Below are 19,249 nucleotides of genomic sequence, written 5' to 3'. Positions count from 1 at the left end.
AGAATTTATTCAAATTGAATACTTTAATTGATTTATCATAGTTACTGGGCTCACCTCCGTGGCACAGCCGTTGTTGGCCGAATGGGTGCACGGGCTGTTGCTGCCACCGCATGTGGTGCATGCCACAATTTCATTGGGTGCCCCGGCATCGCGTCGCTTCTCGCCCTGATAGATGGCGGTAAATTTAAAAAACTAATGCGTTAATTGTTTTGGCCACACCAAATGTTATAATTGTACAAAAAGTGAATATAATTTAAATACGAGTAGTAGGTAGAAAAATAACAATACAACATGTTTTATTTTGTTTATTTACACACGGAAACACACATACGCATTCGGTTGAACAACAAAAAGTTGGAAAACGAAAATTGGTTTTTGCAGTTTGCAGTTGCAGTTGCAGTTTGGTTGCATTTGGTTGTTTGCATTTCGTTATAAAAACACAGCAAAAAGCATTGTTTATTTAAGTACGAGTTGTATATATAAAAAATAGAAAAAGAATATATTTTCATTAACGTATTATTGAACATGTGACAAGGTTAAACAAAGCAAAATAAACTTGAACTACGACATTTGTTTTCAAAAAAAGCGTTGCCAAATTGTTATCAACTTTTTAGCTTCAAATTTTTTTTTTCACTACAAAAAATATAGATTGAAGTAGTTTGTAAATCATTGCTGCATACTTACGGGCTGTTTTTGTTTATAAATTTAATCGTTATTTTTTTTGGAGCAGCATTTAACAAATTGAAAAAGTAGAGACTTATTTAATAATTCTGCTTAAATGTTGATCAAATTCATTTGAAAGATTGTAAAATATGCTTAGAGTTGTTTTTTGCTCGTATAACTGTTAGTTTTTAATGTTTTATATAAGCTTTGGCAATTTTGTAACATTTATTTATGTTATGGCTGACATGGATAATAATGGCATGAGAATTTTGCTATGTGTGTATTTTAGTTAATGAAAGTCACAAATCAAACTTGAATTAAACATAATTTTGGATTTCAATAAAATATTTAATTTTTAATGCGAAATTTTGTAGTTTTTATCTGTGTAGTGTTTTTGTTTTATAATGAAATGTAACTGATTGAATGTCTGTGGGATTTTGTTTTGGTTTTTTTTTTTTTTTTGGGATGTGCTGTTTACACTAAGCAACGGTTATTTTGACTTATCAAGCGTGCTTAACAAATTTACATATATACGAGAACGGTACACAAAGCTAGGGGATAGAGTTAGAAGTTCATTGTAACACACAGTTCTTACTTTAAGTTTAAAATAAAAATAAACATAGAATAACACACAAATATAATATTTAAAACAAAGCAATTTGGGGCTGGATTCCTTCAAAACTAAATCCTCTGTGTTTTCCTTAGATTGTTAAATACATTTATAATTCTTTAATTTCTTAGTATACATTTTAAAATAAAAAACATTTCCATATTTAAACTGCTAAATGATGCCGACAATTTTACTCTGATAATTGTGTACAAAAAAAAAGAGAAACTTTCTTGATTATTTTGCATTCTTCTTGCACACCAAATTGCATAATGATTTTGTGCATAATTAACTTTAGAATTTGTGTTTTATAAATGATCTGGCAAAGTCGTAGGTGGCAGCAGTTACACAAATTAACTGCACAAGCAGTGAGGTTGCTGCAAATATATTGCAACTGCTGTGGCACGTACGTTGTTTGAACATGATTTTAAATGGAAAAACGGTGCAGTTTCCTGGCTTAAATAATGCACACAGTAAACGAGAGAAAGACTGAAACACAGAGAGAGAAAGAGAGAGAGAGGGAGGTAAGAGAGGGGACTAGAGAATTGGATTGCAGTGGGTGTGCTTGGCTGATTTGTCTTTGTTGTGGGGCTTAAGAATGTAACTCCGCTTGGCTGACCTGACCTCATTAGCTGCGACGTGCTGCCGAAAACTTCTACTCAGCACTTGCAGAAAGCTACTTAAATTTTGCAAATGATTTATTTCGCAATAAATTGCGGTGAAACCAGTTTTTTTTTCAAATGACATTACGATCCCATATACTTCATCTTAAATCTTTAGCCAAACCTTTGAAAAATGTTGAAAATAAATCAAGCAAAGACATTGAAGGATTTTCAACAAATTGAAGACTAAGTATAAATTGTCTGCTGAAGAGTGAAATAAATATTCAGTGATTTTTAGATTAAGTTTATATTTGTCTGTGATTAGTCTTTATTCAAGATTCTGCTAAATTAAATGTTAATATACTAATATATTAGAATACTAATATAGTAATATACTAATATAGTCATATACTAATATGCTAACATACTAACATACTAATATCCTAATATTATATACCAATATACCAATATACTAATATACGAATATACCAATATACTAATATATTAATATACTAATATACTAATATACTAATATACTAATATACTAATATACTAATATACTAATATACTAATGTACTAATGTACTAATCTATACTAATCTTTACCCGATCCTTGAAAAATGTTTAAATTGTCTATAGTTTAGTCTGTCTTAAACGTTCTACTCAATTACGTACAAGTATACTTTATAAATCATTCTGCGAACCTTTGAGAGATGTTAAAAATAAATTAAGCAAAGAAATGTTCAGCGCATTCAAGATTAAGTTTAAATTGTCAGCTTTAAACTTTATACTAAATTACGTACAAGTTTTTGAGGAAAGATTGTATTGCAGGTCCATTTATTGAAATGAGTTACCAGTTGTATAAAATGTAACTTTCAAAAAACAGGCCATCGAATCACTGGGGGATTTTTGTGACACTTCTCACACCGTCATAAACTTAAACAACAATTTAATTTTATTAACACAATGCCTGGTAACACTTGAAAAATGTATGCCAAGTGGTGACTTTTTGCACAGCGCAATTAGCACTGACAACATAACTGAGTGGAGTGGAGTGAAGAAAACCGAGGAAAGTCGAAGAGTGTGAAGGGGTCCATAAATGGAGGGATAGGATGTTGTTGTTGTTGTTCTTGTTGTGGTAGCGGAGCCTACATTCAAGAATGTTTGCTGTCAGCTCAAATCCCCAAAGATTTTGCATTTTGTCTATGGGAAACTTGTGCAGAACTTTTTGTCGTTTCGCTTTAAAATGCGTAAAATGTAAAATGGTTTCTCTTAAATTGTGTACATCCTTTTTTTTGTGTGTGTGTGTATTTCTTCCAACAATTATGATGTATATACATAAGAGAATGAATGTATCTTTTACTTTCTTTGAGCGTTTTCTCCGTTGGCTTCATTTGTGTTTGTGTGTTCCATTTTGTCGCTGTTTTTCTGCAATGTTGCTCTCAGGCTCATTACGGTATTTTCCACTTTGGGTACTCATGAATAATTATGTTGCCCTGGTTCGAAGCGGCTCAGCCAACTTTCAACTGCCAACTGGCTGCCAGCGAGTGTTGAGTGTCGTTTTTACCACATGCCACCTGGAAGCAGTCGCCTATCTTGCCTGCTGCCCTGCTGCGTCAATTTAAACGCGTACACCATTTTTAATTTACATGTTAATGGCCGAAAAACATTTCTCCTCAGCCACCTTCTCCCTTTTTACTCATGTAATTGTTGTTGCCGTTCTTCTTCTCATCTGTTGTTGTTGTAGTTCTTGTTGTTGTTGTTGAGTGTCGGAACTCGTGATGGCGTACTCTTCAAATGGCTGCATTTCGCGATATGCTTTTCCATCACGTTCAGTAATTGTTCTGGGTTTTCTTTTTGACTTTTATTTATTTGCATTTCCGCTGATGATTTCCTTTCTTGATAGAGTCCTCTTGCGGTTTCCTTTCATTAGTATTATTTGTTTGCCAGTGGTTTTCATTGTTCGAGCTTTTCAACAGATTTGCCTCAGCATTTAAAACCGTTTTTTGCATGCATGAGTTGCTTTTAAACTAGCTTAATAGCAGTAGATTTCTAGATTTAAAAGGTTTTATCAAAAGTATAAATGTCTTTTTTATGTTACACACTTAAGATTGTCTATTAGTTTAACTATTCAGCTATTATTTAGAATAATTATTGCACTTTTAACACTTTTGCAATCGCAACAACCGTCGGCGATTTCCTCGAATCCAAAAGCATTTAACTTATTGTTGGTTTTCCATTTAAACTTCAATTGCATGTTGGGAAAAACTTTGCCGAATGTGTAAGAAACTGGTTGAGTGAGTGTGTGTGTGTGTGTGTGTGTATGTGTGTGTGTGAGCAAATTGCAATCAAAATAACCGCAAGCAATAAAGTTTAGTGGGCAAAGTGGTTTGGTTGCTCTGCGACAAAGCCAAACTCACAAAGAACTGTGAGTCGAGAACGAGAGAGCGAAAGAACTGTGAGAGCGAGAGAGCCAAGAATCAAAAGGATTTTCCGTTAGTCCTGGCTATATACTCTGTGTATTCTGATTTCGCTATTTCCGAACTTGTTAACATTGTTATGGTTAGTTATTAGTTGTGCAGGGGCAATAATAACAGCAACAACACCAAGAACACCAAGATAATGGTTTGGGGTTAGTTCGGTTAGTTTTTCATTTGGTTTTTGCTTTTGGGTCTGCCATTCTGTGCTGTCGCAACTACTCACAGTTTCCCTTGCTCTGGTCGTCGTCGTCGACGTCGTCGTCATCGTCGTTGTCATCATCATTGACTCCTCATCCGTTGCGGCGAACGCGTTGCTCGGCGAATTGGAGCGCGAAGATTTCCTGCGTGGCGGCTTTAATGGCATTGCCAATTGACATTGATGTTCGGTCATTTCGATAGACTGCTGCAATGGCTGTGGCTCTGCTCCAGCCCCTACCTTCTCTGATTCTGTGTTTGACTTTAAGGTTTCCTCTTCCTCCTGTTCGATACGCACCACCAACGCTGGCGTGCTTGTGGCAATCGAGCGTCGCAACGTCGAAGTGGAGGTGGTGGATGCATCATCCTCTTGCTCATCCTTGAACTTGACTCGCGTGGCAATCGTGGATGGTGCAGGAGCTGGAGCTGGAGCTGGAGCTGGCTCCTCGTAGATATGCTCGGCTGGCATTGGGACGACGCTTTTGCTCGCACCTGACGATATGGATGTTGATGACGGGCTTTTAGCTGCGGCTTCCCGTCCGCTTTTACGTTTAATCGAACGTGCCCGCAAATTTTGCACGGCTGCACCGATGATGCCACCATGTGCCTCCTGCCACCGCATGCCACCGCCAAAGAAATCCTCGTCCACGGTACAGCGAGGTGTGCCCGGGGTTGCCGTCGATGCGGCCGTGCCCATAGCCGTCGATAGCGGCGTATTTGCCATGGCCGGTGTGGCGTTGGCGCTTGCCTTTTTTGGAGTGGGAGTAGGACGACAAAGCAGCGTGAAATTCTCTTTCGATTATTTCCTATATTGGATGTGTGGATGGGACAGTTGGGTGGTATAGTATTGTACTTTATCGGTTTTTGGTTTTGATTTTTTTTGGTATTGTTTTGTTTTTTGCATGTTGCACGAGCACATTGAGAGAGAGAGACAAAGAGTGTGAGAGAGAAAGAGAGAGAGACATATGTTGATGTTGAGTTTGGAGAGAGATTTGGAGTTGTCTATTTTTGTTTAGTTAGGATTCGATTGCCGCATGCTCGATTGACATTTACGGTTAGTTTCAATAACATTCGTTCATGTTCAGTTGCTGTATCTTCTCTTCTTTCATTATCTTCTGTTTGTTCCACAAAAGCTGTTTATTTGAAAGATGGAGATTCTCAGGAAATGTTATGTTCTCAATGTTAATATAATGAAGAAGGTTAAATTGTTTTTAATTATTTTGTTGATTTGTTATTGGTACCCAGAAACAATTCACATTCACAGCCTCTTAAAATCGCATTATTTTCATGGCGTAATCTTTAATTTAGACCATAGAATATCTTTCTTAATTACTATTTTGAGACTATGCTTTAAATCATAAATATTGAGGTTCATGAATGCCCAAAGCTCTCATTGAATATATCTTGGAGTTGGTTCATAAATAAAATACAATAATAAATATGCTAAAACCAAACCTGAAACACGCTTTATCTATTCACACATACACACACAGGAACACTCAGTTATGCATATAAATACATATGTATATGGTACATAGTTGAATAAAACTGGAATGCACAAAATGCACTAGATTCTACAACAATAAAAAAATGAACATTGGGCTAAAGAAAAAGCTTTCAAGCATTGGGCAACAGAATATCATAAATAATAAATACTCTACTCCATTTTAGTAGTACTACATCATATACCTTAAAATAGAAACCATAAATTCGGTATACACATTTTCAAAAGTCTTTCAAAAACAAACGCAGGCATTTTCTTAATGTACATATATTGTATACCCTTGCAGACGAGTATTTTATTAAATTGCAGCAGTTTCTATTTCAATTTCTATTTGGATTAATCCAATAAGTGAAAGCGAATGTAAAATTCAGAACTGGTCTTTGTGATTTTTTTTGTTCTGCAAGCGTATTAAATCGGTGGCCATTCACATGGATTGCTGTTGTTGTTTTCAAAAAACAAACGAAAGCGTATTTGCCAGTTGTTGCTTAAAAGGCGTGTTTGTTTTATGTCATTAACAATAGAACAAAACAAAAAATGAGATAAATTTAATAATGCAATTATCATTAATAATAAAAATTAATTAAAATTATATGTTGAATATTAAATTTGATTTATAGCTCATTTCTGTTTTTGTTTTTTAGTTTTTGGTTTTCATATAATAACTATATAATAAAGAATAATTTTCCATATTTTCGCATTTGTTCGAGTTTCGCTCGTAACATTTTTCCCAATTGTAAGTGATCTTAAAGTGTGTTTTATTTGAATTATATTTTTGTTTCCTTTTTTTTCTTATACGCAAATTTGATAATAAATGTTGTGGTTGTTGTTATTGTTGCTGCTGATGTAGGTTTTGTTAGTTGCTGTTGTTGTTATTGTTGTTGAAGTAGTTAATGTCATTTATTTTCATTTCAATTTGTTTATATATTGTTTGTAGTACGGGCTTCTGCTGTGTGTAGTACGTTTTTCATTATGATGAAAAGAAAGAACAAAACTTGAAGTAAACGTAACTAACCGAAATGAATTCAAAATAAAAGAAGTTCAACTAAAAACACTTAAAGCGTGCGTCTACATTATGTAAATTTGAATTAAAGTTATTATTATTGATTTGAATATTTCTTTTATTTTGATTTATAGGCTTTGAAATGAAATCAAAAAACATGTTCGAACACAAATAATTCGATAACAGAAAAGTTTCAATTTTTCTCAAATGCATTTTAAAAGCGAAATTCACATGCCATTTGTTAGATTTGTTTCTCATTATCTGATTTTCTAGTATTTTTTATATTTTTTTTGGGGGTGAGCGAAGGGAAAAACACCTTTTATTGGGGGGAGACAGGGCAGAGATTGTGTGTTCGTAGTGTTTTAGTTAAGTGTGAGTGTGTGTGTGTGTTTTCAGTTAAGTTCTTTCTGTTCAAAAATGTATTCGCTTTTTGGTTTTTGTTTTTTTTTTTCTGAGGGAAGAGAGCTGGTTGGTAGTGGGCGGGTCGGGTGGTGGGGTAGGTGCATGAGTTGTGGTTGATAGCTTACCAAAGGACTTGCAAGAATTACTCCGATCCTGCTTAGTACCGCTGGAAGACGCTGCAAAAATGTACACAAAATAATGTTCATACTCGAAAACACACTTTAAGTTTCGATTGTCTGTTGATTTTTTTTTGAGTTTGATTGAGGATTTTGTTGTTGTAGTTGTTGTTTTTTTATGCGTTATTTGCGACTTAGTTGCTATTAAGTAAGAAATTCTCGAATATACGTATATCACATATCACAAAAATTGGGAACAATGTTCGATTTTTTTTTGTATTTGGCTTACACAATTGTTTTTTTTGCAGAACTTTTTCTTGGCTCTTGGCTGTATTTAAATTAAATAATTTAAAACTAACAACAATTATTGAAGTGTAGTAAAATGTATTAAGTGGCATATGACTGTCGGTTAGTCAATGTTAGTCATGAAAATTTGACGTCAACTTTGATTTTGAGATCCATTCAACAATGAATGATGATAAAGCGAGCATATAGAACGCATATGGAACAAGTGTAAAGAAATACGCAAAATTGAATCATTTCGGGCATGCTTTCAATTTTGGAGCTATTAATTGACTATTTTGACAATTCAATTGTTATTAGCTATATGCCACTTTTGTTAAGAACTATTATATATGTATGTTAAATATTTTCTTAATGTTCTCTTCACAACATCGAGGAAAATGCTTAACATGCTCAACTCAATTGGTGTTATCTAAAATTGTTAAAGATTGTTAAACAAAAATGAAATAAACAAATAAATATACCTACCTAATGGCATGTACAACTCTTCAATTAACAACTAATTTTCATTGAATATATATTTTGATTTTGTGAACTAATTTTAGAGGAATAAAACGCATTTGTTTTCACATAATTAACATTTGTATTATACAACATTTATTAAAAGAAATAACGTAAATTCAAAATGATTAACAAATAAAGAAAGCAATACGTCAAATATTGTGAATTTTCAAAAGGGAATAAGAGGATTCACGTTTGTTTTTTGTTTAATAAAAAAGAAATGCAAGCAAATTAAAGAACTGAGCATCAGCACAATAAATACACATACATAGGTAGGTAGAATACCCCTCATATCTTGCTAGAAGTATGTTGAGTAAACACAAAAGATTAGTTGAACAAAAAACAAATTGATAACTTAGGTTTACTTAAGGACAACTTCTTCGTTTTTGTTTTTTTTTTTTTTTAGTTATTTTGCTTATGGAGGACACACAAGTTAAACGTTTAATATGTATATTAAAAATTTGTTATTACAAAATGCTAAAAAAGTAAAGGGTTCACTTTGATTGGGACGGGGGGCTAAGGGGAGCATAAACACAAGGTGATTTTAATAGCGGGCATTTGTTGTTTTTGGACTTTGTTTATGTACTTTATGTTTATGTTGAAAAAAGTAAAGATATTAATTGGAAATTAAGTTGGACAGTACAGAGATAGAGAAAGAGACAGATAGTGACAGTAAAAGATACAGCATTTGAAGGTTACATATAAGAAGGTTGAGAAAGAGAGAGAGACAGATATAGAAAGAGACAGAGAGAGATAGAGAGAGAGAGAGAAAGACAGACGCAACATAATGACTGGAGTTTTTGGATGTTGGTTTTTCTTTTTTATTATTATTATCTGTATGACGATTGCTCAGGTGTTTTGATATCGTTTCGTTTTGTTGGTGTTGAAAAAAATGTACAGAAAGGTATCAAATTTTGTTGTTTTTATTGTTGTTGTTGTGTGTGTGAGTGTGTTGGTTTTGGTGTTGGCTGTACGCTTATGTAAAATTCATATTTAATTGCTTTTGAAATGCATAATAAATCAGCCACAGCCGGGCCCGACCCATCTTTTGTATTTGCATTTGCTTCTTCATACTTTTTTCTTTTTTTGTTTTGTTTTTGCAAATTGAATTTACCTGTGTTACGGGATTTTCGCCTGGCCGGTAGACGACGTTGTGCAGCGGACGCTTTCGGCCCACATAATTGACGCAAACGAACTCCAGCAGTGAGGCATAAATGAAGCACATGCAGACGCCGTCCCACACATTCATCGCAGTTAGATTCGAGACAACGGGCAGAGTGCTGCGGAAACCGTTCGAGGTAGTGAAGAAATTCAACATTGTTGTCACGCCTAAATAGAGAATTCCATTTGAATTAGCGATTTACAAATTTCGCAAAAGTGTTGCATACTTTTTGGGGCATGGTGGGACATGGAATATGTGTGTGGGGGCTGAAGGGGACATGTTTCATGAGTCTCTGCTCAGTTCAAAGCATGTGTGTATTTTGTTTGATTGCTCAGTTTAGTTTATAATTAGTTTTGCCATAGTAATTATATGTATATGTATATACATTCTGTATGTACAGAAAAGTTTGTAATTTGAGTATTATGAACAGCGTTGTTGGCTGCTTTTGTATTGTTTTGGAACAAGTTCGAGTTGTATTTTGTTGTTGTTGTTTTTATTGTTATTCTGTGCAAAGCTTAAATAACCAACTACGTCTACAAAAAATTGATATAAGGGAAAAATCTGTTAAAAGTTTCAGAGATGCAGTTGCAACCAAATGCATTATTTAGTTTGTTGTTGCAATTTTAAAATGAAATGGTTTTTTAGTTTTGTGCAAAAGTGTTTGAAAATTTTTTTTGTGGTTTTCATTATTTTACTCAATTATTAAATAATTTATTTTATTTGTTTGTAGTATGTGAAATCTTAATATTTTTTGTATTGTTATTTTTGTATTCATTAAATAATTATACTCATTATATAGCTGAAATGTTTTCTTAGTTTGTGCAATATAGTTTCATCAAATTTGATTGAGAACATTTTTTTAATTTTGTATTATTTCTTAGTAGATTTTAAATTTGTATTATTTTTATTGACTTTTTTATTCACTTAAGTTTTCTTAGTTTGTGCAATAAGGTTTGACAAATTTATTATAAAAATTTCTTTGCGATATTCGTTAATTTATTGAATTATACAATTTTGTGTTTTATTTGTTTGTATTCCTTAATATTTGGTATTATTTTTATTGGTATTTTCTTATTCATTTAATTACTATACTTAGTAAGTAGATGATATGTTATTTTAGTTTGCAAAATTTTTTTTTTTAATAAAATTATTTATTTTATTTGTTGAATTTGTGATATTTTTTAATATTATTTTGACCATGTTACATTAATGAGAGATTCGTAAAAATGAATAAATATACATATATATATTTTCTACAGACTTCTTGTTTCAACTTTGTTTCAATTAATTAAAATAGTACCTAAGTTGATTAGTTATAAAGTACAAAAGTCATTTATCTAATTGGAAATTCTGCGCATTTCCCTCGACCTACAAATGCAATTTGCAGTTGAGCATAATCAATCTGGGCTGTCTAATTAGTTGTGTCAACAATGTGCTGGCTGCACATTTGCCAGCAACAAATTTAACTATTTTGGCAGAATACGAGCAGTATTCACAGCACTCAGGTCGCAGCTCACAGTTGGCAGGTCGCAGGACGCAGGATGCAGGACATGAGACTCAGCACTCTCATCGATTTTCAATTTGCCAACGAACGTTGAGAACGAAGTCAAAATCTCAACGTTGCACTCAAGCGAAATGTGGCAGCAATAGAGGCAGCAGCAGCAGAGCTCAAGAGCTAAGCAGCTCCCAAATGAGGCACAAAGTTGGCAAAGACGTGTAGCAGAAAGAGGAAAAAGACGCAAATTGCTTGGGGTTGCATTTACAATCAGCGCATTTCGACGTGACGGCAAATTGTTGCTAAAGTAAAATCCATCTGCAGTCAGCGATTTGGCTAACAAAATGATATGCAATCGCGTTTCGTCTTCGTTTTTTTGTTTTGCGTGCCAGAGCTACGTTAAATTGAGCTCTTTAACAATTTAAAGGCGAAACACATAGTAGTAGATACTCGTAGCTGGCCAGTTGCTGACTGAAATTTAACTCAAATATTCATAAGGCAGTTGCTTCTGTTGCTGCTCTTAACGTGGCTAACTTATGCCATCAGCTGCTACTCAACTGGCGTTGACAGTCCACGCACAGAGCGCGAGAGCTTGCCTATTTGCACACATGGCTTCTTATGCATAAATCATCATCTACAACATGCCCAACTTGACGTCATCATGCTCATCGTCAGCGTCATCATCATCATCATCTCAGTAAGGGAACGTAACACAGCTCAAAGCAAATATCAGACCACAGTTCATGTCCATGTCCAAGTGTTGTTCTCTCTTTCTCCCTCTTTTTTGCTATCCCTTAAGTCCACTTCCTTAGTTCCATTTGTTGCTGTGTGTGTTTGTGTGTGTGAATGTGGTTGTGTATGTGAGCACACTTGTATGCCAGTTGCAATGTCTGCCGGTGACACTTTTGATGATTTTGAGTTGACATTCGGTTGTCGTTCTGGGTATTTTTTGGTATCTGTTTCCTTTTGCATTTTTTCCCTTACATAATCCATAATTGCATTTACTTTCTACGAAGTTTTTGTTATTTTTTGCATTGATTCGTTACCACTTCAAAAAATACTGCTATCAATTATATATACTAAAAATACTGAATACTGACAGTCATTTTTTACAACTTTTTTAAAGAGTAATACTGTAGTATTTCTTTATGATAAAGTATGTTACGTATATACTGAATATACTTCAAACAATCAGTATATTCTTAGAACTTTTGTGGTATTTATTTACGATAAAGTATATTAAGAATATACCGAATGTTCTTTAAACGGTCAGTATATTTTTGAAACTTTTTTAAACACAAATAATCTAGTATTTATTTTCGATAAAATGTATGAGGTATATTTTGTAATACTAGTTATTAAAATTAGCATTATTTTAAGATTTATCACAATTAAGAAGTTTTTTATTCGTTTATTTATTTAACTAAACCTTGTTTGCATTGCACAAGTATTTTATATATTTAGCACAGGCGGTTTTTAGTTTATATAGTATTCTCACACAAGCTTATATAAATAAGCCTGAAAAGTGTTAGAAAAGTAAAGAAAGTAGTAAATAGAGACATGCAATGGAAAGTTAAAGGATTCATGAGCTTAAGAACAAGTAGTGCAAAACTTTGAGTAAATAAATGTTAGACAAAGTGTAAAGTAGTTCGAGCTTCGGACATTAAGGAAAAAGAAAACAGAAACATAAATAGTTAGTAAGTGTAATAAAATCTAAGTATGTCTAGCCCCTACTATAAATATTTAAAAATGTACATGTTATAAAATGGGATAGTATGAATATGAAAAAAAGACCTCTGCTAGAAACTATGGTAATCTTTATAAACTGTAATTTGAACTTATTGCCAATTGTGATTTTGACTAGCCTATTTGAAGAAGGAATAAGAGTTGAATTTCAACATGGACTCGCTAGGATTTCACTAGCTAAGCTGCGCCTAAAATGCCGCTATATTAGTAATTGGAAGACTATGATTTTGTTTGGTTCGTTTTTCATTTCACAATACTTAGCATTCTGTTTAACTAAAATATTTCTTTGTATTTTTGGCTGTTAAGATTTTTGGTTGTTTTTTTTTTGGTTGTATTTTTTTTTTGGATTTTGTTTTACGTACCGATCATAACCCGGGCTGGCACTGCATTCCACTCCAGCCAAAATGTGATAAACGACGAGGTGACCAATATAATGCCAGGTATGAAAACGGTTGTAAAATAATACGCACGATCACGGGTAAATGTCAACTCGACCTGTAGGCAACTGTAATTACCTTAAAGTACAAGGCCAAAGACGTTCAATTTGGCAACACAAATTATAAATCTCTTAAAACAAAAACACAACTGTTAACGGCGAAGGACGCAGCACAATCTTTATACAGAGACAGTGACAGAAACACAGAGAGTAAGAGACAGAGAGAGAGGTAGAGAGAAAGAAAGACAGGACCACAGAGATACTTAAACCTAAGCTAGCCTAGCTTAACCTAACCTAATCTATTTGATATCTAATTAGTGAGCTATACTTTCGATAATCAATTATGAAAATTAAAAAGTGTATCTTTGGGATTTCTATGTTGTTTCGGTTTTTGAGAGAGCATTGACATACTAAAAATGGAAACGGAAACGGTATCCATGCAACAAACCTTACAAGGAAACGATAAAACTGTTCAGGAGCTCGTGTCGCATACTTTTGCTGGGCAGTGTTAACGCATTTAAATCAAAGTCTGCAAAATGGTTTTCGCATTGTGTTTGGTTTATTTTGGATATTCGGTATGTGTCAAACTACTTGAAAAAGGCGGAAATTGGGAAAATATAAATTATTACGCAATCGAAAGGTGAAATAAGAATTACAAATTACGAATGAAAAGGGCAATCAAAAATATATATTATTTTTTAAGGCAATTGCTACAAAGAGGCGATAGAAATCAATTCTCAATGGCGTATATAAAATTGATTTATTTATATTTTATTTTAGGTTGTTTTTTTTTAGTTTAGTGTGAAAGAGCGAGAGAGGATAAATTTGATATATAAAAACAGATATTTTGTTAATGATATCGTTTGGTAATTGTATTGGTTTTTTTTTTTTGGGTTTTATATATGGTTGGTTGGTTGTTTGGTTGTTGTTGTTGTTTGTTACCTATCATTGATCTAGCTGGCACGGCATTCCATTCTAGCCAGAATGTTATAAAGGATGACGTCACCAATATAATGCCAGGTATAAAAACGGTGGTGAAATAGAATGCACGATCTCTGGTAAAGATTAAATCGACCCTAAGACAGCTGTAGTTCCCTATGGATTTTTACATTATTTTTATTAGGTGGTTTATTTTTGTATTGCATTTCGTTTGGATTGATTTTGTGCATAGAGTAGAGATTAGGAGTTGGCCAAGTTGTTGTATTGTTGTTCGTAGCATTTTAATCGGTTTAATGTGTTATTTTTTTATATTTTTGGGGGGTAGACAAAGATTAGACCATTAGATAGGCGAAATATATTCAATTTGATTATAAATCAAGCCAATAAACCAAGCTACACTCCAGTCTACAAGACAAATATCAAATATATATACTAATAATACCGTAAATCAAGCCAACTAAAAACTGCACTCTAAAATGAGGAACTTAGAATTTTAAATCGTAGCTGCAATTTGATCATAAATATTGTATATTTTTTTTGGGATTCCATAATTTAGGTTTTAGCATCTACTGCTAATTATGGGCACTAAACAAAGAAAGTTAATATTCTTAAAATTTACTTAAAACACTTAAGAAAATAAACCTAAAAAAGCATTACACAAAAATCATAGAAACATCCACATCAAAACGAAGGCGATTCAAGTAAAAAATGCCAAAAATTTACCTCGCCAACTGTTTTGATCACAGGCCGTCGTTTGATTCTTAATCAAATACGCATTCAGTGTGGTCAACGAGGGACTTTTACGCAGCGTATCCTCATCATTCTTCCAAACATACTTGATTTGTGCTTCCTCATACGAAACTGCAAAAGAGAGACGGAGAAAGCGAGAAGCGAGTGAGTGCGAGCTTAAGTTACAGCCATTAAATCTTTGACTTAAATCAGTTTTGTCGTAAACAAGCTCACGTACACGGCACACGGACGCGATGCCTTGTAAGCTTTGAGCTTAGCGTAACCGCAGGAAAACGGAGAAGGAATGTCGATGCACTAATAATTTGAATCAAAATGGATTGCCATTAGTTTTATTTGTTTTGTAATTTTGTAAAGACTTCATTCGCACTTCATTAACTTTAATTGGTTTGCTGGTAGATCAATGTTATTTAAATTAGATTTTCTGTTTTTGGTCGGAAATTAGTTAAATATTTATGGCCGTTGCCCTTTCGGGCATTAAATGCAATGCGGGCTTTTCTAAATCACTTCGCATTTATCTCAACTGACACAAATACTCAGAAATTATGCCACCGACATCACTTGATAAGTCAATTTGGGTAATTAATTAATTTTATGTTATTTTATGTAGGTTGCGATAGAATATGTAAATACGTATACGTAATATTTTCGTTATGTGCTGGCAGTTTGTCGACCTTATTTGTTTCGAAATTACAAAGCGCCATTTGTCGGAAATTGAATCAAATCATATTTTTTGATAAAAACCAACAGCGACAGGCGACAGGCAAACGGGCCAAAACACTTTGAGGCCCCCATCAAAGATGAAAATCTCAACGACAGCGCACGTCATATAACGGTGACTTTTCCTTCATTTCAACAAAGTAATTTATGATGTTGTGTTAGCCCCCTTTGTTGTTGCACTGATTGTTGTTCCTTCTGTTGTTGTTGTTGTTGTTATTGTTGGTTTTTGTTGTTTCTGCCTGGGCTGGTTGGGTTAATAGACACGACGCGCCTATGTACGGGCATAACTTTTCGAATATAATGCCAAAGACAAAAGACTAGGCACCAACCACAGTGTGACAAAAATAATAGAAAAGTATTTAGACATTAGTTACCTGAGTGAGTAGGCAAATGTGAAATTTTAACTAAAATTCGAAATGTTAAAAAATAGTTTGTTTTCATTGTATTATGTGCAACTGCGAAATTAAAAATAGCCACACTTTAAAAACATTATTTTGACACAAAAAATTTCACTGGGGTTCCGTTTAAAATCATACAACATCCCTTAAGGGATAACAATGTTACTTATAAACAAGTACATTAAAAAAGGTGCCGTCGAGTGTGCTTGATTATGTTATACCCGCTACACTTTTTAATTAAAACCAAACAGTGCGGTATTTAAATATACCAAATTTATGTACTGAAAAATATTGAAATACACAGAAGTGTACATCTGGTATATTGATAAGCAAGTGCTTTAACGGAAATGGATATATCGCTTCGGCTGTTGCCGCTGATCCTTCTTCCTATTCCATACATTTCATGTATGTTAGATACATATACCAAATTAATGTTCCGAAAAACTAAATATTTTTTCCAAATTGTTATGTTAAATTGTAACATTTGCTAAAGTATCAATTTCTTCTCAAGATTTGAAAGTGTTGAATTTTACCGCCTAACCACCAGCTTTGCCTCAATGTGCAAGTACTAAACAAGGCATTCAGCCAACAAGCCTGGCAGGCAGTCAGGCAGTCAGGCAGCCTTGTTAGTCACTTTGTCAGCTTTGTCGGTTCAGCATCACACAGACACACATATACACACACACACATCAACACACACACCTCAACACATTTACAGTTACAGTTACACAACAATTTCCCTCGAGTGGCAGTCAACAACGTTGTAGCGCCTCGTTCTTGTCATCATCTGCTTCATCATCAGTAACATTTTTCACATCTTCTTCCACATTTTCAACACTTTAGTATAATTCTCATATTGTTTACAGTCTTGGTATTCCATTTGTTTTTTTCTTTCTTTTTTTGTTCTTGTTTTTATGTGTTTTTCTTGTTTGCGCTTTCTTGCTAATTGCTTTATGGACTGACAGTTATTTATTTTGTTCGTAAGTTTAATTTGATTTGATTATTGACAATACTTTTGGTACTTACTGCTTTCCATAGAGAATGAGCACTTTGGATCATCGAATGGAAATATGTGCAGGCTGCCCTGACAGGACAATATCAAGTGACGCCTGTAAGAAAAGCAAACAACAAATATAAAAATATTTCTTACATTCTTAAATTAATGATATATTTAATTCAATTATACATTAGGCTCTGCGCTTTATTTTAAGCATCTTATCAATTAGATATGTTCTCCATTTCTATGCTACTTAATAATACAAAATGTTTTTCTCTGCTATTTCATAATTTATTTCCTACCCGACTGGCATAGCGTATTTCTTATTCCCTGCCCCTATCTCTCCCTCTCTCTTTCACCATCTTTTGTTGAGTCATGGCGTAGTCTAAGCTTAGCTGCTGTGACAGCTTGAATCTGAGTTGTCCTCGCTCCGTTCCGTTTGGCAATGCAAACAGCAGAACGTCAAAGGAGACAGAGAGAGAAAGAGAGAAAGAAAAGCGAAAGTAAGTAAATGGCAACTGCAACTTATTTTAATTGCTGGACGACACTTTTACGCTATGCAGTCAATTGGAAAAGTTCTGTTGAATTAAAAAACAGACAAGTAAAAGCAGCTTCCCTTTTCTCTTTTTTGTTTGGCCTCCTGACAAGAAATGGCAACAGGAATTCTCAAAACGAGACTAGAATTCAACCCGTTGCCATATTGTTATATGTGCAAACTTTGTATCCAAGGCTTTGTGTATCTGTGTGCTAGAGAGAGAGAGAGAGAGAGAGAGAGAGGGAGAGGGAGAGCAAACAGCATGCAAGAGTTGTAGTTATACCTGGCCAGGAGTTGAGTGCACACATGGATCGTTGATAGCCCGCCAGCTTACCCAAATATTTGCACTTATTTTTGCATTCTTTTTTTAGTTTACATTCTGATACGCTTACCAAGAGTATTGCGGCTGAGTAATGGCTTTTACACTCCAAGCGTTGACTAATTTTAATTAAAATTATTACTTTTTGTTGATAACCTATTTGCTTTCTATGCTAGGCAGGAATTCGTCACTCGTTTTTATTATTTCCCCCCCTTAAAATGCACTTAAATGAAGAGCAATTCACATTCGGCTGCTTATGCACTTACATACGTTTTATTGTTTTGTCTTTTGTAGCTTGGGCTTCATCTTGTGCTATTTTTCATTACGGCCTCATGTTTGCCAGCTGGCTCACAATTCTCTTCTCGACTTTTTAATATTTCACACTGCCCACACTCACACTCATAGAGTGAAAAATTGTACAACGCCGCCTGGAGCCAGGAGCTCATCTAATGAATATGAACTTTGTAATATTTGCATTTTTTGTAGCGCCCATCTCTCTCCACCACCTCTCTGGCAGTGCTTTTTTAAGTTATGCGGTAAATCGCATAAAACGTAGACATGGCGAATAAATTTATGCATATTTCGTGCAAAAGCGAGCGGCATACACACCTCATTGCGTACGTAATGGTCCCGTTCCGAAATATTCTTAAAGCGAAATGCATTGGTATGATGGGATCCTTGAAATCGCCATGCATAATAAAGTACGTGTCGGGCGTCCAGATGCTGTCATGATGATGCAAAGCATTTAAGAAATCATAGTGCGACTTATTGCCATATTGCAGCCGTGGATCGTTCCATTGCTGATTCAATAGAAATTCCACTTCATATTTCTGAAATAGTAAAAAATATACATGAATTACTTTTCAAAGTTTTATTCCACTATTAAAAAAACTCACCAAGCTGCTCTCATCGGGCGATGCTAAGCTTAAAAGCAACACATTAACATTTACGGTCAGCGTGCCTGAAAGATTTATATGTAATAATAAATATACAATAATATAAAGTATTGTCAAATCTTTAGTGCTAAAATTAGAGAAATCAAGTATACGCAACGTCAAACCGAAATGTGATTATAAGAGAACACTACAGAAATGAAATCGAGTGGCAAACTGTGCTAGCTATAAAACATAGAATATACAAAAACGAAAACAACAACTGTAAGTTCAGTTGATCAGCTTGAAATATTTTGTGGATAGTTTCTGTGATTTGTTTAGGACATTTCACCAACCGCGATTGTGTGGTCTCCGTGCATTTTGATTTGTAGCCATATCGGGCGATTGCAAACCACAGCAAAAGTCTTCATCTGTAAAATTTAATGGAGATGGCTCTATACAAAATAGTCTATGTAATTGACATTAACTTGTTTATTAATTAATAGCAAAA

At 34.1% G+C, this 19,249-nt stretch overlaps 1 protein-coding gene across 13 annotated transcripts in view; it reads right to left on the bottom strand.

The window, feature by feature from the left end:
- Positions 1 to 19,249, bottom strand: part of LOC117567734 (uncharacterized) — a 61,029-nt gene that overhangs the window by 3,316 nt on the left and 38,464 nt on the right. For 2 of the 13 annotated variants that reach the window (XM_034247901.2, XM_034247903.2), the window contains 10 exons: positions 19,095 to 19,169; positions 18,763 to 18,827; positions 18,476 to 18,696; positions 17,042 to 17,124; positions 14,874 to 15,011; positions 13,138 to 13,290; positions 9,487 to 9,701; positions 7,578 to 7,628; positions 4,575 to 5,294; positions 55 to 165 (listed from right to left, as the gene is read on the bottom strand). In XM_034247901.2, the coding sequence (XP_034103792.1) occupies positions 55 to 165; positions 4,575 to 5,294; positions 7,578 to 7,628; positions 9,487 to 9,701; positions 13,138 to 13,290; positions 14,874 to 15,011; positions 17,042 to 17,124; positions 18,476 to 18,696; positions 18,763 to 18,827; positions 19,095 to 19,169 (1,832 nt within the window). Of the gene's footprint in view, positions 1 to 54; positions 166 to 4,574; positions 5,353 to 7,577; positions 7,629 to 9,486; positions 9,702 to 13,137; positions 13,291 to 14,153; positions 14,307 to 14,873; positions 15,012 to 16,717; positions 16,974 to 17,041; positions 17,125 to 18,475; positions 18,697 to 18,762; positions 18,828 to 19,094; positions 19,170 to 19,249 lie in introns of those variants that run through there. The other 11 variants (XM_034247907.2, XM_034247908.2, XM_052005667.1 and 8 more) reach the window with 8 other exon arrangements.

Source organism: Drosophila albomicans, chromosome 3, assembly GCF_009650485.2.
Source record: "Drosophila albomicans strain 15112-1751.03 chromosome 3, ASM965048v2, whole genome shotgun sequence".
Taxonomy (NCBI): Eukaryota; Metazoa; Arthropoda; class Insecta; order Diptera; family Drosophilidae; genus Drosophila; species Drosophila albomicans.
The sequence above is the reverse complement of the archived record's forward strand: the minus strand, read 5'-3'. Positions and strand labels throughout refer to the sequence as shown.